General features: G+C 39.5%; 1 protein-coding gene across 4 annotated transcripts in view; it reads right to left on the bottom strand.

The window, feature by feature from the left end:
- Window positions 1–12778, bottom strand: part of EIF4E (eukaryotic translation initiation factor 4E) — a 48715-nt gene extending 35937 nt beyond the window's left edge. Inside the window, exon 1 of one of the 4 annotated variants that reach the window (XM_082636823.1) lies at window positions 12705–12778. In XM_082636823.1, coding sequence (XP_082492949.1) covers window positions 12705–12722 — 18 coding nt within the window. In that variant the 5' untranslated portion in view covers window positions 12723–12778. Of the gene's footprint in view, window positions 1–8506; window positions 8571–12029; window positions 12102–12165; window positions 12313–12704 lie in introns of those variants that run through there. The other 3 variants (XM_082636821.1, XM_082636822.1, XM_082636824.1) reach the window with 3 other exon arrangements.
- Between the last annotated feature and the right edge of the window lie 2930 nt (window positions 12779–15708).

Genomic DNA, 15708 nt, shown 5'->3' with positions numbered 1-15708 from the left:
ACTGTAGTTCTCAGAGCTGTACTGCTTTTATTTATGAAGCCTGCAAACTAACTGTTAGGGTTTATAATTCCTGGGCACTTGAAGGCTCTGGCATTTGGGTATATGAATGCTGCAAAGAACTTGCTAGGTTTATTATTCCTGGCAATTTTTGCCTAAAGAAAAACTAAAAAAAACTAACACTAGAATGCAACAAAAAGTTACTTTTTAAATGTGGTAATAAGTGTTAGTTCTTTATTTCTTTTCTATTCAGTAATCCAGTAACTCTGCGGTTAAGAGCGAGGTGGGTTAAGCACTCAAGAGTGCGTGGCACATGATAGACACTCAAATGTTTCAATAAATAAATGGTTCTAATTCTGTTCCCTCTCAAAACCCCACTAAAACTATAGTAATTTACCAAAAAAAAAAAAAAAAAAAAAAGCCCACAACCATGGGAAGAGAAGAAAAAAAAGAACTGGAATGTAGATGGAAAGGGCTAAGTAATCAATATACACCTTAAAGTCTCCTGGCAGCACCTTTCAGAACTGGGAGTGAAGGAAGGGAGTAAATTAAAAAGAATTCAGTGAAAGTTGTTCGGGAAATAACTAGATCCCTCCATCCCCTCCCCCTACTCCAAGTCCCTAGGCTTGCTGCCATGAGTTCAAAAATAAAAAGAAAATAAGCAATTCGGAGGAAACAGACAGGCAGGGACTAGAAAATGCCTTTAAAAATATGTACCTATATATCCTCAAAAGGATAAGTTAAGATTTTGCGTGCACACAATTACAGGAAGCTATAAAAATGAACATTCAGAAGACCAGAGAGAGAGAACATCTGGAAATTAAAATTATGAGACAGAAAAGTTTGGAAAATAAATTTCCCAGAAAACCAAACAAAAAGAGATGGAAAATGAGAGCAAAATTTAAATGAGTGAGAGTGCATCAGAGCTTGCAGACACTAACGAACCACTGCACTAGATCCAATATCTGAATAACTGTTTCAAAGAGAAACAGGGGAGAGGAAAATCACCAATAAATCTCTCAGAAATGATGGATAGGAGTTGCTATATTAAAGTCCAACAAGTACCCAGCACAATGGATGACAACACTCATACTAGAGCATGTCATTGTGAAACGGGGACAAGGAAAGACTCTAAATTTCTGGTGAGTAGAAGGGAATTGGTCACATTAAAAAAAAAGAAATAAGAGTCATCAGAATAATTCCTGAGTTATCAACAGTTACAAGAGAAGATGACCATGAAACTTCAAAATTCTGAAGAAAAGAATTCTACACCCAGACAAACTACAGATATGATATTGTTCAATAGGCATGGTCTCAGAAATCTTTAATAACCCTCATGTACCTTTTCTCAAAAAAGTTCTGGAAGATGTGATCCACCAAAGTGAAACAAGTAACCAAATAAGAGGAAAACAAGAGATACAGCAAACAGAGGGGTGCAACACAGAAATCATATGAGAGCAAATAAGGAACACAGTCAAAAGAGATCCAAAAAAGACAGGTGTGCACCAGATATAGAGAGCCAATGGTCTAGACTGGAGCAATGTGATTCAGGCTACATTCATGTGCTGTTATGACCAAGAGGCTTACTATTGTACCTTTTATTAAAAAACAACTGCCATGTGTCTGGCCTGGACATTTTTTTTTGGTATTTTTTAAATTGTAAATTTATTATTTTTTAAATTTATTTATTTATCTATGGCTGCATTGAGTCTTCATTGCGGTGCTCGGGCTTCTCATTGTGGTGCTTCTCTTGTTGTGGAGAATGGGCTCTAGGCGCACGGGCCTCAGTAGCTGTGGCTCGCGGGGCCCTAGAGCACAGGCTCAGTAGTTGTGGCACACAGGCTTAGTTGCTCCGCAGCATGTGGGATCTTCCCGGACCAGGGATCGAACCCGTGTCCCCTGCATTGGCAGGCGGATTCTTAACTACTGCACTACCAGGGAAGTCCCTGGCCTGAACATTTATGTACCGGTAACTCAGCTTAAAAATATGTTAACAAAGCTCCCTTTTCCTCTTTTATGCCCTGCTCCCTGGAACAGCTCAGAATTTCACACCAGAATTAACCTATTCTTAAACAAGATACAGAGCAGCTCACTCGAAGAGACCACTCTCCTAACTGAAGGCTCTGCCTGGCCCATACCACAGCCCCAGCAGATAACTGTAGAGTCCTTTGTTTCCCAGAACATGTTCATGATCTTGCCCATTCGTTTTCCCAAGATGGGCTCTAGTAGAAATTCCAGGAAGCTGAAGCCAAACTATAACCCAGAAATGGTGTTCAGCTTATCTTAGGAACCCACCTCTAACAGTAGCAATACTGTACTTTCCCTACACATCATCTAAGTTTTTTAGTTTTTCAAAACCAAAATACTCAGCTGAAAGATATACACACGGGAGATTAAACTCTAAAGATAATTATACTTTAAAAGAAAAAAATTCAAGGGAATGACTAACATCAAAGTCAGGATAGCAAGTAGGGAAGGAGGCAAAGAAATGAAAATGTCACCACAGAGTATAAGATTAAGGTACTGGGGCTTCCCTGGTGGTGCGGTGGTTAAGAATCTGCCTGCCAATGCAGGGGTTACGGGTTCGAGCCCTGTTCCGGGAAGATCCCACATGCCGCGGAGCAACTAAGCCCGTCGCCACAACTACTGAGCCTGCGCTCTAGAGCCCGTGCTCCGCAACAAGAGAAGCCACTGCAATGAGAAGCCCATGCACTGCAACAAAGAGTAGCCCCTGCTCCCCGCAACTAGAGAAAGGCCGTGCGCAGCAACAAAGACCCAACACAGCCAAAAATAAATAAAATTTTTAAAAATTAAGAAAAAAAATTGAGGTACTGATGTTGTCTTATGCGATGGGTACATGGGTCTTCAGTTAATTACTCTAAAACTTATGTACAAATGTATTTCACATTTTTTCTACATATAAGCATCTCGCTATTAGGAAAGAGAGGATCTCTAACAAAAAAAAAAACAACAATTGTAGCATGATGGACGACAGTCACTTAAGTGTTTTATTTGACCAGTACTTTTTAAATTTTCAATTTGTTGCCAAAACATTCACCTTACAGATATACTACCCCATGTGTAGAATGACACAGGTAAAGGGTTATTCATCACAGCACTGAAATAGCACATGGTTCCAAAGCAAGTTATATAGCTAAGCCCGGTGGGGGCGGGGGGGGGGGCTGTAGACTACTCAAAGGTATGGATACAGGGAGGTATGATTCTTTAGGGGGCATAACTAACAATCTTCCATACCTGTAAATTTTCTATTGCTTTTCTCAAATAATAATAGTAGTTACCAATCTTTCTAATTGTTCAATTTATCACCTAGTCCTTGGCTCATCTGGTATGGATCACATAACCACACCAATAAACACAAACGGTACTATAATTCATCCCCAAATTAACAATCACATTCTCTTTTACAATCTATACAGGAATATTATAAACTCCAATATACTTATATGCCTCAATTGAACCCTACTAAATGTTCATCAGTATAGAAATAAAAATGTTTTAAGACCAAACCATGCAATACATACCATCAGAAAAAAAGTGAAAGCTTTGTGTTTATATGTAATGCTCTAAAAAATATATTACTAAGTGAAAAACACAATGTGCCAGAATAGTGTACAGAGTTGGCTACCATTTATTTTTTTGAAAGAATATACAGTTGACCCTTGAACAACGTAGGGGTTAGGAACACTGACCCTCTATACAGTCTTAAATCCACACATAACTTTACAGCCAGCCCTCCTCATCCAAGGTCCCACATTTGCAGATTCAAACAACCACAGATCACGTAGTACTTTAGTACGTATTAAGTGAAAAAAAATCCATGTATGTATAAGTGGAGCCATGCAGTTCAAACCCATGTTGTTCAAGAGTCAATTGCAAATCATATTTGCTTGTATATATAGTTGTCCCTCAACATCTCTGGGGGACTGGTTCTAGGATCCTCTCAGATACCAAAATCTATAGATGTTCAAGTCCCTTATATAACATGGCATAGTACAGACAGCTCTCCAAAATTTGATCCACAGTTGGTTGAATCCTCAGATGGATATCCGTGGATGGGGGACCAACTGAGTACAAATCTCTAGAGAAAGATATGAACTGACCATGGTGGTTGCCCCTATAAGTGATCCACCTGGATGGGATCAGCTTGAGAAGACCTCATTGTATACTCTTTTGTACAAAATTTGAGTTGTGGACCACGTATACAATGGGCTATTCACACACACATTTTCTTAAACAGCAAAACAAGGTCATAGGACAATTGTAATTTTAGGACAATTTTAATTGTCCATACAAGACCAAATAATTATCTTTGAAAGTTTAAAATATATAGAGAAAAAAATTTAAAAATAAAATACAGAGAGACATTTTCTAGAATAAAATTAAAAAATAACTTGTCCAACCAAACTGGTCTTTGTCATATTCAGTTGTACCTTACAAAGTTATAATACAACATGTGTTTGTACACAGCAGGATATGTCTAGATTCTAGAGCCACATTGTCCAATTTGGTATCCACTAGATACATATGGAATTAAATTTCAATTAATTAAAAATTACAATTAATTCAAGTTTAAAATTCATCTCCTGGGTTGGATTAGTCTTATTTCAAGTGCTCAATAGTGCCGCTAAGTGGCTACTGTATTGGTCAGCACAAATATAGAACACTTCCATCATCACAGAAAGTTCTCTTGGACAGTCTTTTTTAAGAAGAATCCTCAAAAAAACTGGTTAACATTGGATGCTTTGGAGAGAACTAGGTGACTGGAGAAAATAGACAGGAGATAGGTTTTTCACACCAGTAAGACAGGACTCTGCCTGTGCCAGGCAGCACCCTTAATGTTTCATGTTAACTCACTTAATCCTTACTGTACTTCAATATAATTAGTTTCCTTTGTAATCCTATGTATTTTATTTAATTTAAAAACATTATTCTGAAAATGAGGTCACAGGCTCCAGCTGTTTGCTAAAAGGATCCATCTGAATTTTGGACCATGAGCATTTATTACTCATCTTCAAGAAAAAAGCCATTCAGAAAAGCTAAAATACCATTATCTATAAACCAAAACCCAAAAGAGATTTTACTAAATATTATTTAAAAATACATCACACAAGTTCAAAAGAAAAAATAAAATGTATTGCTCCTAATCTCATCATGCCACCACCAGTAAACCATCTGATACATCCTTTCAGATATGATTTTATGTTTATTTGTGTATAATGATGACCTTTGCATCAATTTTATCCATAAGGTAAGAGTTTTGCTGAAGGCAAAGAGTTGGACATTTTAGTTTTGGTTGAATTTTAGTTTTTTTTTAAGTATAGTAATAAAGCTTGAAGATAGGACCTGGGTTGGAGTTCTACCTCTCTCACTTAAGGAACTATGTGACCTTGGTAGAAACTTTTTTTTAATTTAATTTTAAATTTTAAAAAGTTTTAAAATTCAAAAAAATCACTTGAAATATGAATTTCTCACCTATAAAAAGTATTTATCCCACAATATTAAGATTTTTAAAAAACTATGATATTTTATCTTTCCATTAAAATATTGACCTTAGTTAATACTTTAAGTTATCAGACTCCGTGGTTACATAAGCTGTTGCCCTAAGATGACCCATGTGAAACCCCGAAAGAATTTTTTATAGCAATACTAATATTAGTTCACATAAATACTAAAACTTATTGACTGTCACTGTAATAAGCAAAGCACAGAAAGATTTCTGTAATTTCTGATTTCTGTATAGCATTTTGTATGAACACATTTAAAATATGTAACTAAAGACATTTTAGCTTTAAAGATTACTGCAGGGCTTCCCTGGTGGCGCAGTGGTTAAGAATCCGCCTACCAATGCAGGGGACACAGGTTCAAGCCCTGGTCCTGGAAGATCCCACACGCGGAGCAACTGAACTTACCTTATGCGCCACAACTACTGAGCCTGTGCTCTAGAGCCCGCGAGCCACAACTACTGAGCCTGCGCACCTAGAGCCCGTGCTCTGCAACTAGAGAAGCCACCGCAATGAGAAGTCTGCAAACCACAACGAAGAGTAGCCCCGCTCGCTGCAAATAGAGAAAAACTGCACACAGCAACGAAGACCCAACGCAGCCAAAACTAAATAAATTTATAAAAATAAATAAAAGTAAAGATTACTGCAAAGACATGGGTTTCAGAGAAATCTTATGGTCTTATTACTTCTACCTTCCCCAAATAATTTAGCTTTTAAGACTAGCAACATACTACAACTGAAACTTTTTCAAAACAACTGCTTAACTCTTTGCCAGACCTTTCACCAAAATTACTAAAAGTACAAAGGTAGGGCTTCCCTGGTGGCGCAGTGGTTGAGAGTCCGCCTGCCGATGCAGGGGACGCGGGTTCATGCCCCGGTCTGGGAGGATCCCACATGCCGTGGAGCATCTGGGCCCGTGAGCCATGGCCGCTGAGCCTGCGCGTCCGGAGCCTGTGCTCCGCAACGGGAGAGGCCACAGCAGTGAGAGGCCCGCGTACAGCAAAAAAAAAAAAAAAAAAAAAAAAGTACAAAGGTAGATGAGAGTAAATTCCACGTTTGCAATTTTTTTTTCAATTTCACTACACTGTTTTCACTAGCAAAATATTTTAACTGGCAAATCATATGAATTGACAGGTCCAGAAATCAAATGAAAAGGGGGAGAAGAGTGACCATTCACTTTCTTTAGAAATCAACGCACAAAGTTCTGGACCAGTATTGCCAGTATAACTACTTGTTTAGTCCTCAAATTTAGACACCAAGGTGATATTTTCTTCTTGGTGATATTTTCTTAAGATTCTATACTTTGGATATCAGTTAGCAAACACTGTAGTACAACAGAAACTAAAAATAAATGTCCACATATTTTCTTTTAGAGCTGTAGCAAAATATCTATTAAGTTTATCAAATTAATCTTTCCAAGTCACACAAGGAACACACGTTAAATGCCTATGGGAAAGACAGTGTCATGGTTAAGAACACACACCCTGGAACTTGGTTGCTTTAGCTTGAACTCCACCCCGCCACTTATTAGCTCTGTTATCTTGGGCAAGTTAGTCACACAAAGTTACTTAATCTCTCCGTGCCTTGGTTTCCTCAACTGTGAAATAAGAATAATACCTACCTCATCGGTTTGCTGTTAAAAATTAAATGAATAAATATATGTAAAACACTTAGTAAGGTGCCTGACATACAGTAAGTGCTTTGTGTTAGTTATTATTAAGATATAAAGATCACCTACATTAAAAATCACTGTTACAGACTGTGTTTAAAAGATCATTTTCATTCAGTTGTTTAGAACTCTAAATCTACAGCCCTGGAAATTCAATGCTGGGTAGACATGTCATAATTCCATAGAAACTTTCTGAACACAGTGAGCCAAAACTACACCTTCCTATTGTTTCTATGGAAAATGTATCAAAAGTTCCAACTGGGAAAAACAATCTTATTTTTCTGACCACGTTCTCAGGTTCTAGAAGGGACTACTTAGTACTTAAGAGACAAAAGCCATCCTTTCTTTTTTCTCTAGGCACATATAGGAACTTTTAAAGAAACACTAGTGATTTTTACAGTAAGAAGTGGGAAGAGTACCTGTGGGTTATGGGTCATAAGGCTTGTATTTCTTAATAATGGCAAAGAAATGATAAAGTCGGCTATGTAAATCTCCTAGCAAAGAGAGGAAAAGGTGAGTACAACTTTGCATGGATACACCTACATGCAGCACACCTACGGAATATTAACTTTATCTAGTTCTTTTTTAAAAAATAAATAAATTTATTTATTTATTTATTTTTGGCTGTGTTGGGTCTTCACTGCTGTGAGCGGGGCTACTCTTCATTGCGGGGCACTGGCTTCTCATTGAGGTGGCTTCTCTTGTTGAAAAGCATGGTCTCTAGGCGCACGGCCTTCAGTAGCTATGGCACGTGAGCTTCAGTAGTTGTGGCACGCAGGCTTCAGCAGTTGTGGCACACGGGCTTCAGTAGTAGTGGCACGCGGGCTTCAGGAGTAGTGGCACGTGGGCTTTAGCAGTAGTGGCACGTGGGCTTCAGTAGTCGTGGCATGTGGGCTTCAGTAGTTGTGGCTCACAGGCTATAGAGTGCAGGCTCAGTAGTTGTGGTGCACAGGCTTAGCTGCTCCGCAACATGTAGAATCTTCCCAAACCAGGGCTCGAACCCATGTCCCCTGCATTGGCAGGCAGATTCTTAACCACTGTGCCACCAGGGAAGTCCCCTATCTAGTTCTTCATAACTGACAAATTTTCACCCCTGAATAGTGCATTTGAAAATCAAAACCACTATATCTTATTCCCATTTTTCAGCTAGACCTAGAAATTTCAGTCTTCAAGGTCTCACAGATATTAAAATTAGACTATAATTCAGGCTCATTTCCACTTTTCAAAAAATTCTCTATGACAAAAATGGAGCAACTCAGAGGTACCAGAAGAGCAAGGAAATTTCTAATAGTAGCAGAGAAGGAAAAGAAGAAATTACCATTGCTAGAACAACTACTTCACAGGTTCCTTGTTACATCCAGGACTGCTGGTACTTCTCCTATATTCTTAACCTTATATAAATTAAATAGAATACTTTACAAAAATTTTTGCATTGAATTTTCTGTCCAAATTGGATTACGGTTACATAATTCATTAAACGTTTTAAACATTTTATTCTCTGCAACTTTGGTGTGTAAAACTATGTCTATTTCTTTTTTTTTTTTTTTGCTGTACGCGGGCCTGCTCACTGTTGTGGCCTCTCCCATTGCGGAGCACAGGCTCTGGACACCAGGCTCAGTGGCTATGGCTCACGGGCCCAGCCGCTCCGCGGCATGTGGGATCTTCCCGGACCGGGGCACGAACCCATGTCCCCTGCATCGGCAGGCGGACTCTCAACCACTGCGCCACCAGGGAAGCCCAAAACTATGTCTATTTCTAAACTGGACTTCTCTAAGTCAAATAATTAGGCATAATTTTAATTCAGAGTAAAAAACAAAGTGAAATCTAAAATATAAACACCAGAACTAAATTTGTTTGGTTTATGAATGAACTTTGATATACTGGGTTCTTTCTTAAAGCAAAAATATGCATATTAATTTGCAAGGTCTGCTTGTTAATCAATAGTCTTTGGTTAGCAAAAATACATGGCATTATATAACAACATATTTCTCAACACGTATTTAAGACTTATTTACTTTTAATAAACTCTTTGCAATACAAAACATGTTTCTAAATGATAAAAAAGGAAACATCAGATCAGCTGACCGTCCAAGTTGATTCTGTTTATGAAACTAATGTACAGTTTAAAAAATTCAAGAGATACAATGTAAAAACAAGTAAAATTATATACCTTCAGTTTAACTAAAGAAACCAAAATCTCTTACCTTTAAAAGAACTACAAGTCAAAAAAAACCCAATAATGAAGAATGCAGAATGAAGATAAAAGCTGCCAAAAACCACGACCCACTGGAGGCAAGATGGCCTGCCACCTTCACCAACTAATATTAAGTCTAACTTTGATCTACCCACAAAGTCTAATTTTGACCTAACCACAATTCAAATGCCAACAGAGTAACAGGAGAGTATTGTTTATCCCAATGTTCAAAACTTTGCCATATTACCTGTTAAGAGGTAAAATGCTTCCTTTAATATACCTATCAAGCTTGTCAACAAGTTTAATATCTGTAAGCCACTTTTTTTATGTGTCTGTGTGTGTTCTGTTGTGGGTTTTTTTGTTTTTTTTTGGAAGTATAGTTGATTTACAATGTTGTGTTAGTTTCAGGTGTATTAGCAAAGTAATTCAGTTATATATATATATATATATACACACACACACACGTGTGTATATATGTATGTATATTCTTTTTCAGATTCTTTTCCATTATAGGTTATTACAAGATACTTAATATAGTCCCCTGTGCTCTATAGTAGGTCCCTGTTGTTTATCTATTTTATACAGTGTGTATCTGTTAATCCCAAACTCCTAATTTATCCCTTCCTCCTTCCTTTCCCCTTTGGTAACCATAAATTTGTTTTCTATGTCTGTGAATCTATTCCTGTTTTGTAAATAAGTTCATTTGTATCATTTTTTTAGATTCCATGTAAGCCACTTCTTAATCTAAATGATCTCATACACACACACTTGAGAAGCACACAATATCAAACTGAAAATGACTTATATTTTACTTAATTTCCATAGATAAAAATTCCCTGAATGCCTACAAAGGTGGGACAAGCAGAAAAAACCCTTGACTCTAGATGCTTCTGATTATGCCCAGCAAAAAATAAGGAAACTCACAAGCTAGCTGAAATAGCAATGAACAAATATGCTTTTTGTAGGCTTTTACAGGGATACCTCAATTGCAGCAAATACTAATCAGCTGCTTAAAAAAAAAAACCCACTATTTAAAATTGTCAAAAAGAATTCTAAATGACTAACCTGGGGACAAAGGTGCATTAAAAGTACTTTAAAGTTGCATTTTTCACTAAAAATAAACACTTAAAATTATTTTACATGCATCCTCAATCTATTATAGTTTCAATCTAGCTTTTGACTTTCACACACTAAGTTTTTAGGTTCCCTACTCCCCAAATTTAAATGCAGTATTGAAATCTCCCTGGGGTCACCACTAGAAGGAATGCTATACTGCATCATTAACCAGATCACTGGAAATTAAGCTCCTAAAATTTACACTGAACAAGGTATAAAATCACATTTTGTATAACTCTGTATCCTAAAGAACACTTGGTACAAGGTCCTAAACGTATCAGGAGCTATAAATATTTACTGACTCAAAACAGTCCTTCAACACTTTGTAGTTTTGTTCCCTGTTGTTGAAACAAAACAGCACAGCCCGCAAAACCCAAAGGCCCTAGTTACTGAAACTTCACAGACTACATTATTGTTTTATTGTTTAGAGGTTTTACCTTGCCCTTATTACCAGCTGTAATGCTTTTACTGATGCTGGTAGGAGAGCTGATCCAGTCAGAAGTAATATCAGAGCCCATCAAAGGGTTTTAAGTTCAAGTTTTACATATTATCTTTTATCTATTTAACATTAATGTTCTAAAAATCATTTAACTGTATCAGCAACTTAAGAAAGTTCTGTAGTCAATCTAATTTCCAGGAATATAAATAAACACTGGTACCAATAAAAGAATAAGTAACCAAGCAGAAAATCTGCCTTAAGTTCTGGCAACAAAGTAAGGATAGTTTATGTCAATGTAATGAAAAATAAGCATTTTTGTATTCTATAGACCTTTTCATAACTAATTTTTTAATAGTTATAAAAGTCTTTAAAAAGTCAAAGCAAATTGGGAAGCCATTATCAAAATCACAAACTACCATTAAAGATATATGAAAATAGCTGGCAACCAAGGTCCAGAACTGGTTCCAGAGTATCAAAGGTTTTCTGGTTAATGTATTATGCCTCTAAAATATCACTTAGATGTGACATTCCTGAAATGGCAACACAGGCCTAGAAGTTTCAGTGAGCCACTGCCGGCAAACCCAAACTATGACAAAGATACTCCCTCCTTTGGACGGTTAACAATCAACTTGGTGCTCTGTGATCAGCTTGCTTGAAAGAAGTTTTAAGATGGTGCCCAAACTGGGAGGGAAACCGGTAGAACGGATAAAGAGAAAATCAAATGGAACAGTAACTTTAAAAGTTCCTATTTCCAATAAACTGTGCCTGAGGAACCTTCCAGACGATAAAGACAGACTCGGAAGAACAGACGGATCTACACCCACTCGCATTCTCTGAGGCGTGCGCACTGCGCGGAAAGGATGAATGAATGGGAGACGGGCGCGTGTGAAATGCAGCAGGTCCGGCCGGCAACCAGACCGGCAGCAGCTATCCGTAGGCCTCGCTCCTCCCCCTTCCCTCCTCCATGACAGCCCAGCCTCCAGCATGGAGGGGCGAGGACAATGTGATCCCCCTGCTAACCACCACCACCACCCTTCATCCTACTCGCAGAGCTTTCCCGCGGGACACAGGGTTCTCCTCCCCACTCCAAACCTTTCTCGCCTCCCCTGCAGCCCACCCCGGCAACTCTCGGACGCGCCGGCGTAACATGCGCTGGCCGCTCTCGGCTCCCCTAGGCGAGGTCGAAGCTTCTCCGCGCACGCCGCGGCACCACCCCCGCCCAACTCACCCTAGGGCAACGCGCGCCCACCGGCTCCCTGGCCCACCAGTCTAAGAAGTCCCGGCGCGCGCCCCGCACCCGAGCCCCTGGGCTAGAGCGAGGGAGGGAGACACGGAAAGGCTGCCCCGGGGCTCCCTCCATCTCATTCCAGGCCGGCTCGCCGCCCACCCTCCCTGCAGATCCGGGCGCCAGCTCGGAGACGGCCCAGCGCCCTCCTATCCCGAAGACACAATTCCCACACACCTAAGCCCAGGGCCCAGGTCACCCTCCACCCTCGAACCCCCTCGCGGCTCCGCCTGAGGCGCCGCCCCTCCCCCACACCTCTCCGCGAGCTCTCGGGCCCCCACCAGAACGTGGGCTCTACACGCCGTCGCGGCCAACCTCTGGGGCACCCCCAGTTGTCCGCGGGGAGGTCAGGCCCACGAAGAGGGGGAGGGGGCGGCAAGGGATAGCGTGCGCGCCGGGAACGCCGTCCCGCGGGGTTCCAGAGTCCGAAGGGAGACGAAGCGTGCGGGCCGGTGGGGGTGGGGGCCAAAAGCAATACTCACCGGTTCCACAGTCGCCATCTTAGATCGATCTGATCGCACAACCGCTCCTGAAGGGGGGGGCGGTGAGAGGAAAAAAATGAGATTCAAACCGGATTGGCCGGCTTCTGTTCACGTGACGGACGTGTCCGTTTGGCCCTGGTGGCGCCTGCGCAAGACTGCGGCGGCGTGTTTAACGAGAGGCTTCTGGGAAGTGGAGTCTCTCTCCTTCTGTCTTTCTCTCGTTTTCGTTTTTTTTTTTTTTTTCTTTCAGGCATAGAAGTTTAAAAAAAAAAAAAGGACTGGTCACGTGGTCGATGGGTACGGTTCGCGGTTCTCGGCGCGGCGGACACACGCGTTCTGGAGGGTGGTTTTCAGTCCTCTGCTCTTCCGCCTGGATAGCTGCTGTCGCACTTACCGCCAGGCATGCCTACTGTACCCTTTGTCGCCCTGTCCTCCCATCTTTCCCGAAAGGTTGAGAACCGAAGGCTCAGCACGCACAATAAGGCTTCATTTGCTTAGTTGAGGTCCTAGGACAAGTTGCCTGTGTGTTTATTTAATTTTCTTTTGACTGCACACCATTTTCTCTTAGTTTCAAAAAGAGGCGGCGATGGAGAATCGTTGTTTAAGCAGGCAACCCTCCCCGGTCCCCCGGCTCCGCTAACGCTGGTGGTCACTCATGGCCATCACTGCCAAAAGGGATGGCGGAGCCGCCCACAGTACCCACTTGCCACAGGTTGGGGGAGGGGGAGTGCACCCGACAGCGTTTGCTGTTCCAACTCCTGAGATTAAGACCTCAGGGCTAAGGCTTGCGTGGAAGTAAAAACCATTTGCAAGTTGGGTCCTCTCGCTTCCACTGTTCTGCTTTAACGTGATCGGAAATAGCCCAAGTCCGGGTGCCAGCCAGGGAAGCCACTCCGGCCCCCGCTGACTAAGCCCTGGACTGACCTTCAGGAGTCGTTAGGCCGGGTCAACTATGACTCTTAACGTTGACTCATTCTCCTTAGGCGAGTGACTTAATCATTCAGCGCCCTAGCTTTTTCATTTATGAACCACAGATGATAATACACTTCCCTCACAAGGGTGTGCTATGCCAATGATTGTAACCAGCTTTGAAAATGAATCGGACTCCCTAAATGCTTCATAATAGTCAACCTCGTGCCTTCCTAAGGATCAGCGGCTTCCCCTAATGTTTTTTTTTTAAACAATGTTTAAATTTTTTCTTCTGTGCACTTTGTTACATTATCGTGTACACCAATGCAATTTTAAAGTTTCAAAACAATTTTTTTTTTTAACTGTAGCTACCCTCCATGGAGACTTTAATGTTCAGGAAAATAGTGTTATATTCACAATAATCACTGGTAATTAGAAATTTATCCCTACAGTGGCATCCTATATTTCCTTTCCCTGTCATTTCTCAAGACAGTGTTATTCTGCACGGTTATTAATACAAAAAACAGAGGTAAAGAAATCTAGTAGAGCGCTACTGTAAGGTTTTAATGAGGACGGCATATGATTACTATTTTCCGTGCTTCTTAAGAATGTTAACACCAGAAAAATCAGTATAAGCAGGTTACCTGTGCCTGCCTGCTTACAGTGTTGCTGATGTCCAGAGCTGTGTCATAACCTATTATTGACTACATAATGGTCGCTTGAGTTGGCTAACACATAATGGAGGCTGTAATAACTCAAAACCATTGCCTGATCGTATGCTTTGGTTTACCTGGATGTCAGGATTAATAGAAGCATCTGACCAGTCAACTTAGCTCTAGTAGGTTTAAGGTAGAAAGAATTCTGAAAACATAAAATAAATGGATAAATGGATTTCTATTTAGACTATCTACTCTTAGTTAACCTATCCAAAGTAATTATAGTCGATCTCAGTGATACTTTCTGTTGTTTAAAAGTAGTATCTTATCTTCTTTGACGAGATAGTATATATATATTATTTTCCCAATGCTGCTAGAAAATAGAACAAAAGAAATTTAAAATTTAAAGAGATTTCAGTGGGACTGAAAACCAGTGATGTTCTTAAAACTTCCTTTTAATAATAGCTTCCATAGCTTCCATTTTTTAAACTTTTCTCTTGATCAAAACACACCTCACTTTTGTCAATCATCCTAGTACTTCTACTATACATGTATAGTAGAAGTATATATATATATACTCCTCTTCTTTGGAGCTTAATTTCTCTCCATTTTCTATGAGCTTTGTTGCATGTGTTTTATGACACATTCATGTGTCTTTTCCTAATATTACCATTAGACTCTACCATGTCAAAGACTTGGTGATTAGGTTTTTATCTATGTGTGTATATGGTTGTTTTGCTTTTGCCAATCTGAAATATTTTATTCTTTATTAATCTATTAATGCACAAAAAAGTACATTTGTTACATTACTACCATATTTGTGCTTGTACTTAAAGGAAAGAGTAATAAAAAAGATATTCAAAATGGGATATGGTATTGAAACACTATTCTACTTGTTGGAGTTATCTAGTTAATACGTAATTAATGGCCCAGCATAGTATCATGGTAACTATTATTTAAAATCCTGGAAAATAAATAAATAAATAAATAAATGCCTGGAATGATTGGTTATCATTTAGCACCTGTAAACAGTCATGATCTTTTCTCTACATAATATAATCCTGAAGCTGGTATATTACTAGTCTTTATAGATCTAACTCATGGTAAAGAGACTTTAAATAATTTAATAGAACACATTATAATAAAAACAGCCCATCGTTTTTATCATGTATTTTGTCATTGGAATTTTATTTAGGTTTTCTAGGTAATCAAAGTCATTGTTTTGCTGGGCATTGTTCAACTATGGTTCAAACTGATCACATCTGCTATGATCAATCCCTCAAAAATATTACTGCTACACTGTCTACTAGGATTTAAAAAAAAAAACAGGCCTTGGAATTTTAGACATTCTGTTTAAATTAGTTGCCTTTCTTAGACTTGGATTAGTACTAAGCAATCGTTTTTTCTTAAAATGAATAGGTTTTGAGACTGAAGATATG

Source organism: Mesoplodon mirus (genome assembly GCF_964341445.2).
Source record: "Mesoplodon mirus genome assembly, chromosome: 2".
Taxonomy (NCBI): domain Eukaryota; kingdom Metazoa; phylum Chordata; class Mammalia; order Artiodactyla; family Ziphiidae; genus Mesoplodon; species Mesoplodon mirus.
This window is presented reverse-complemented; position numbering and strand designations above follow the sequence as displayed.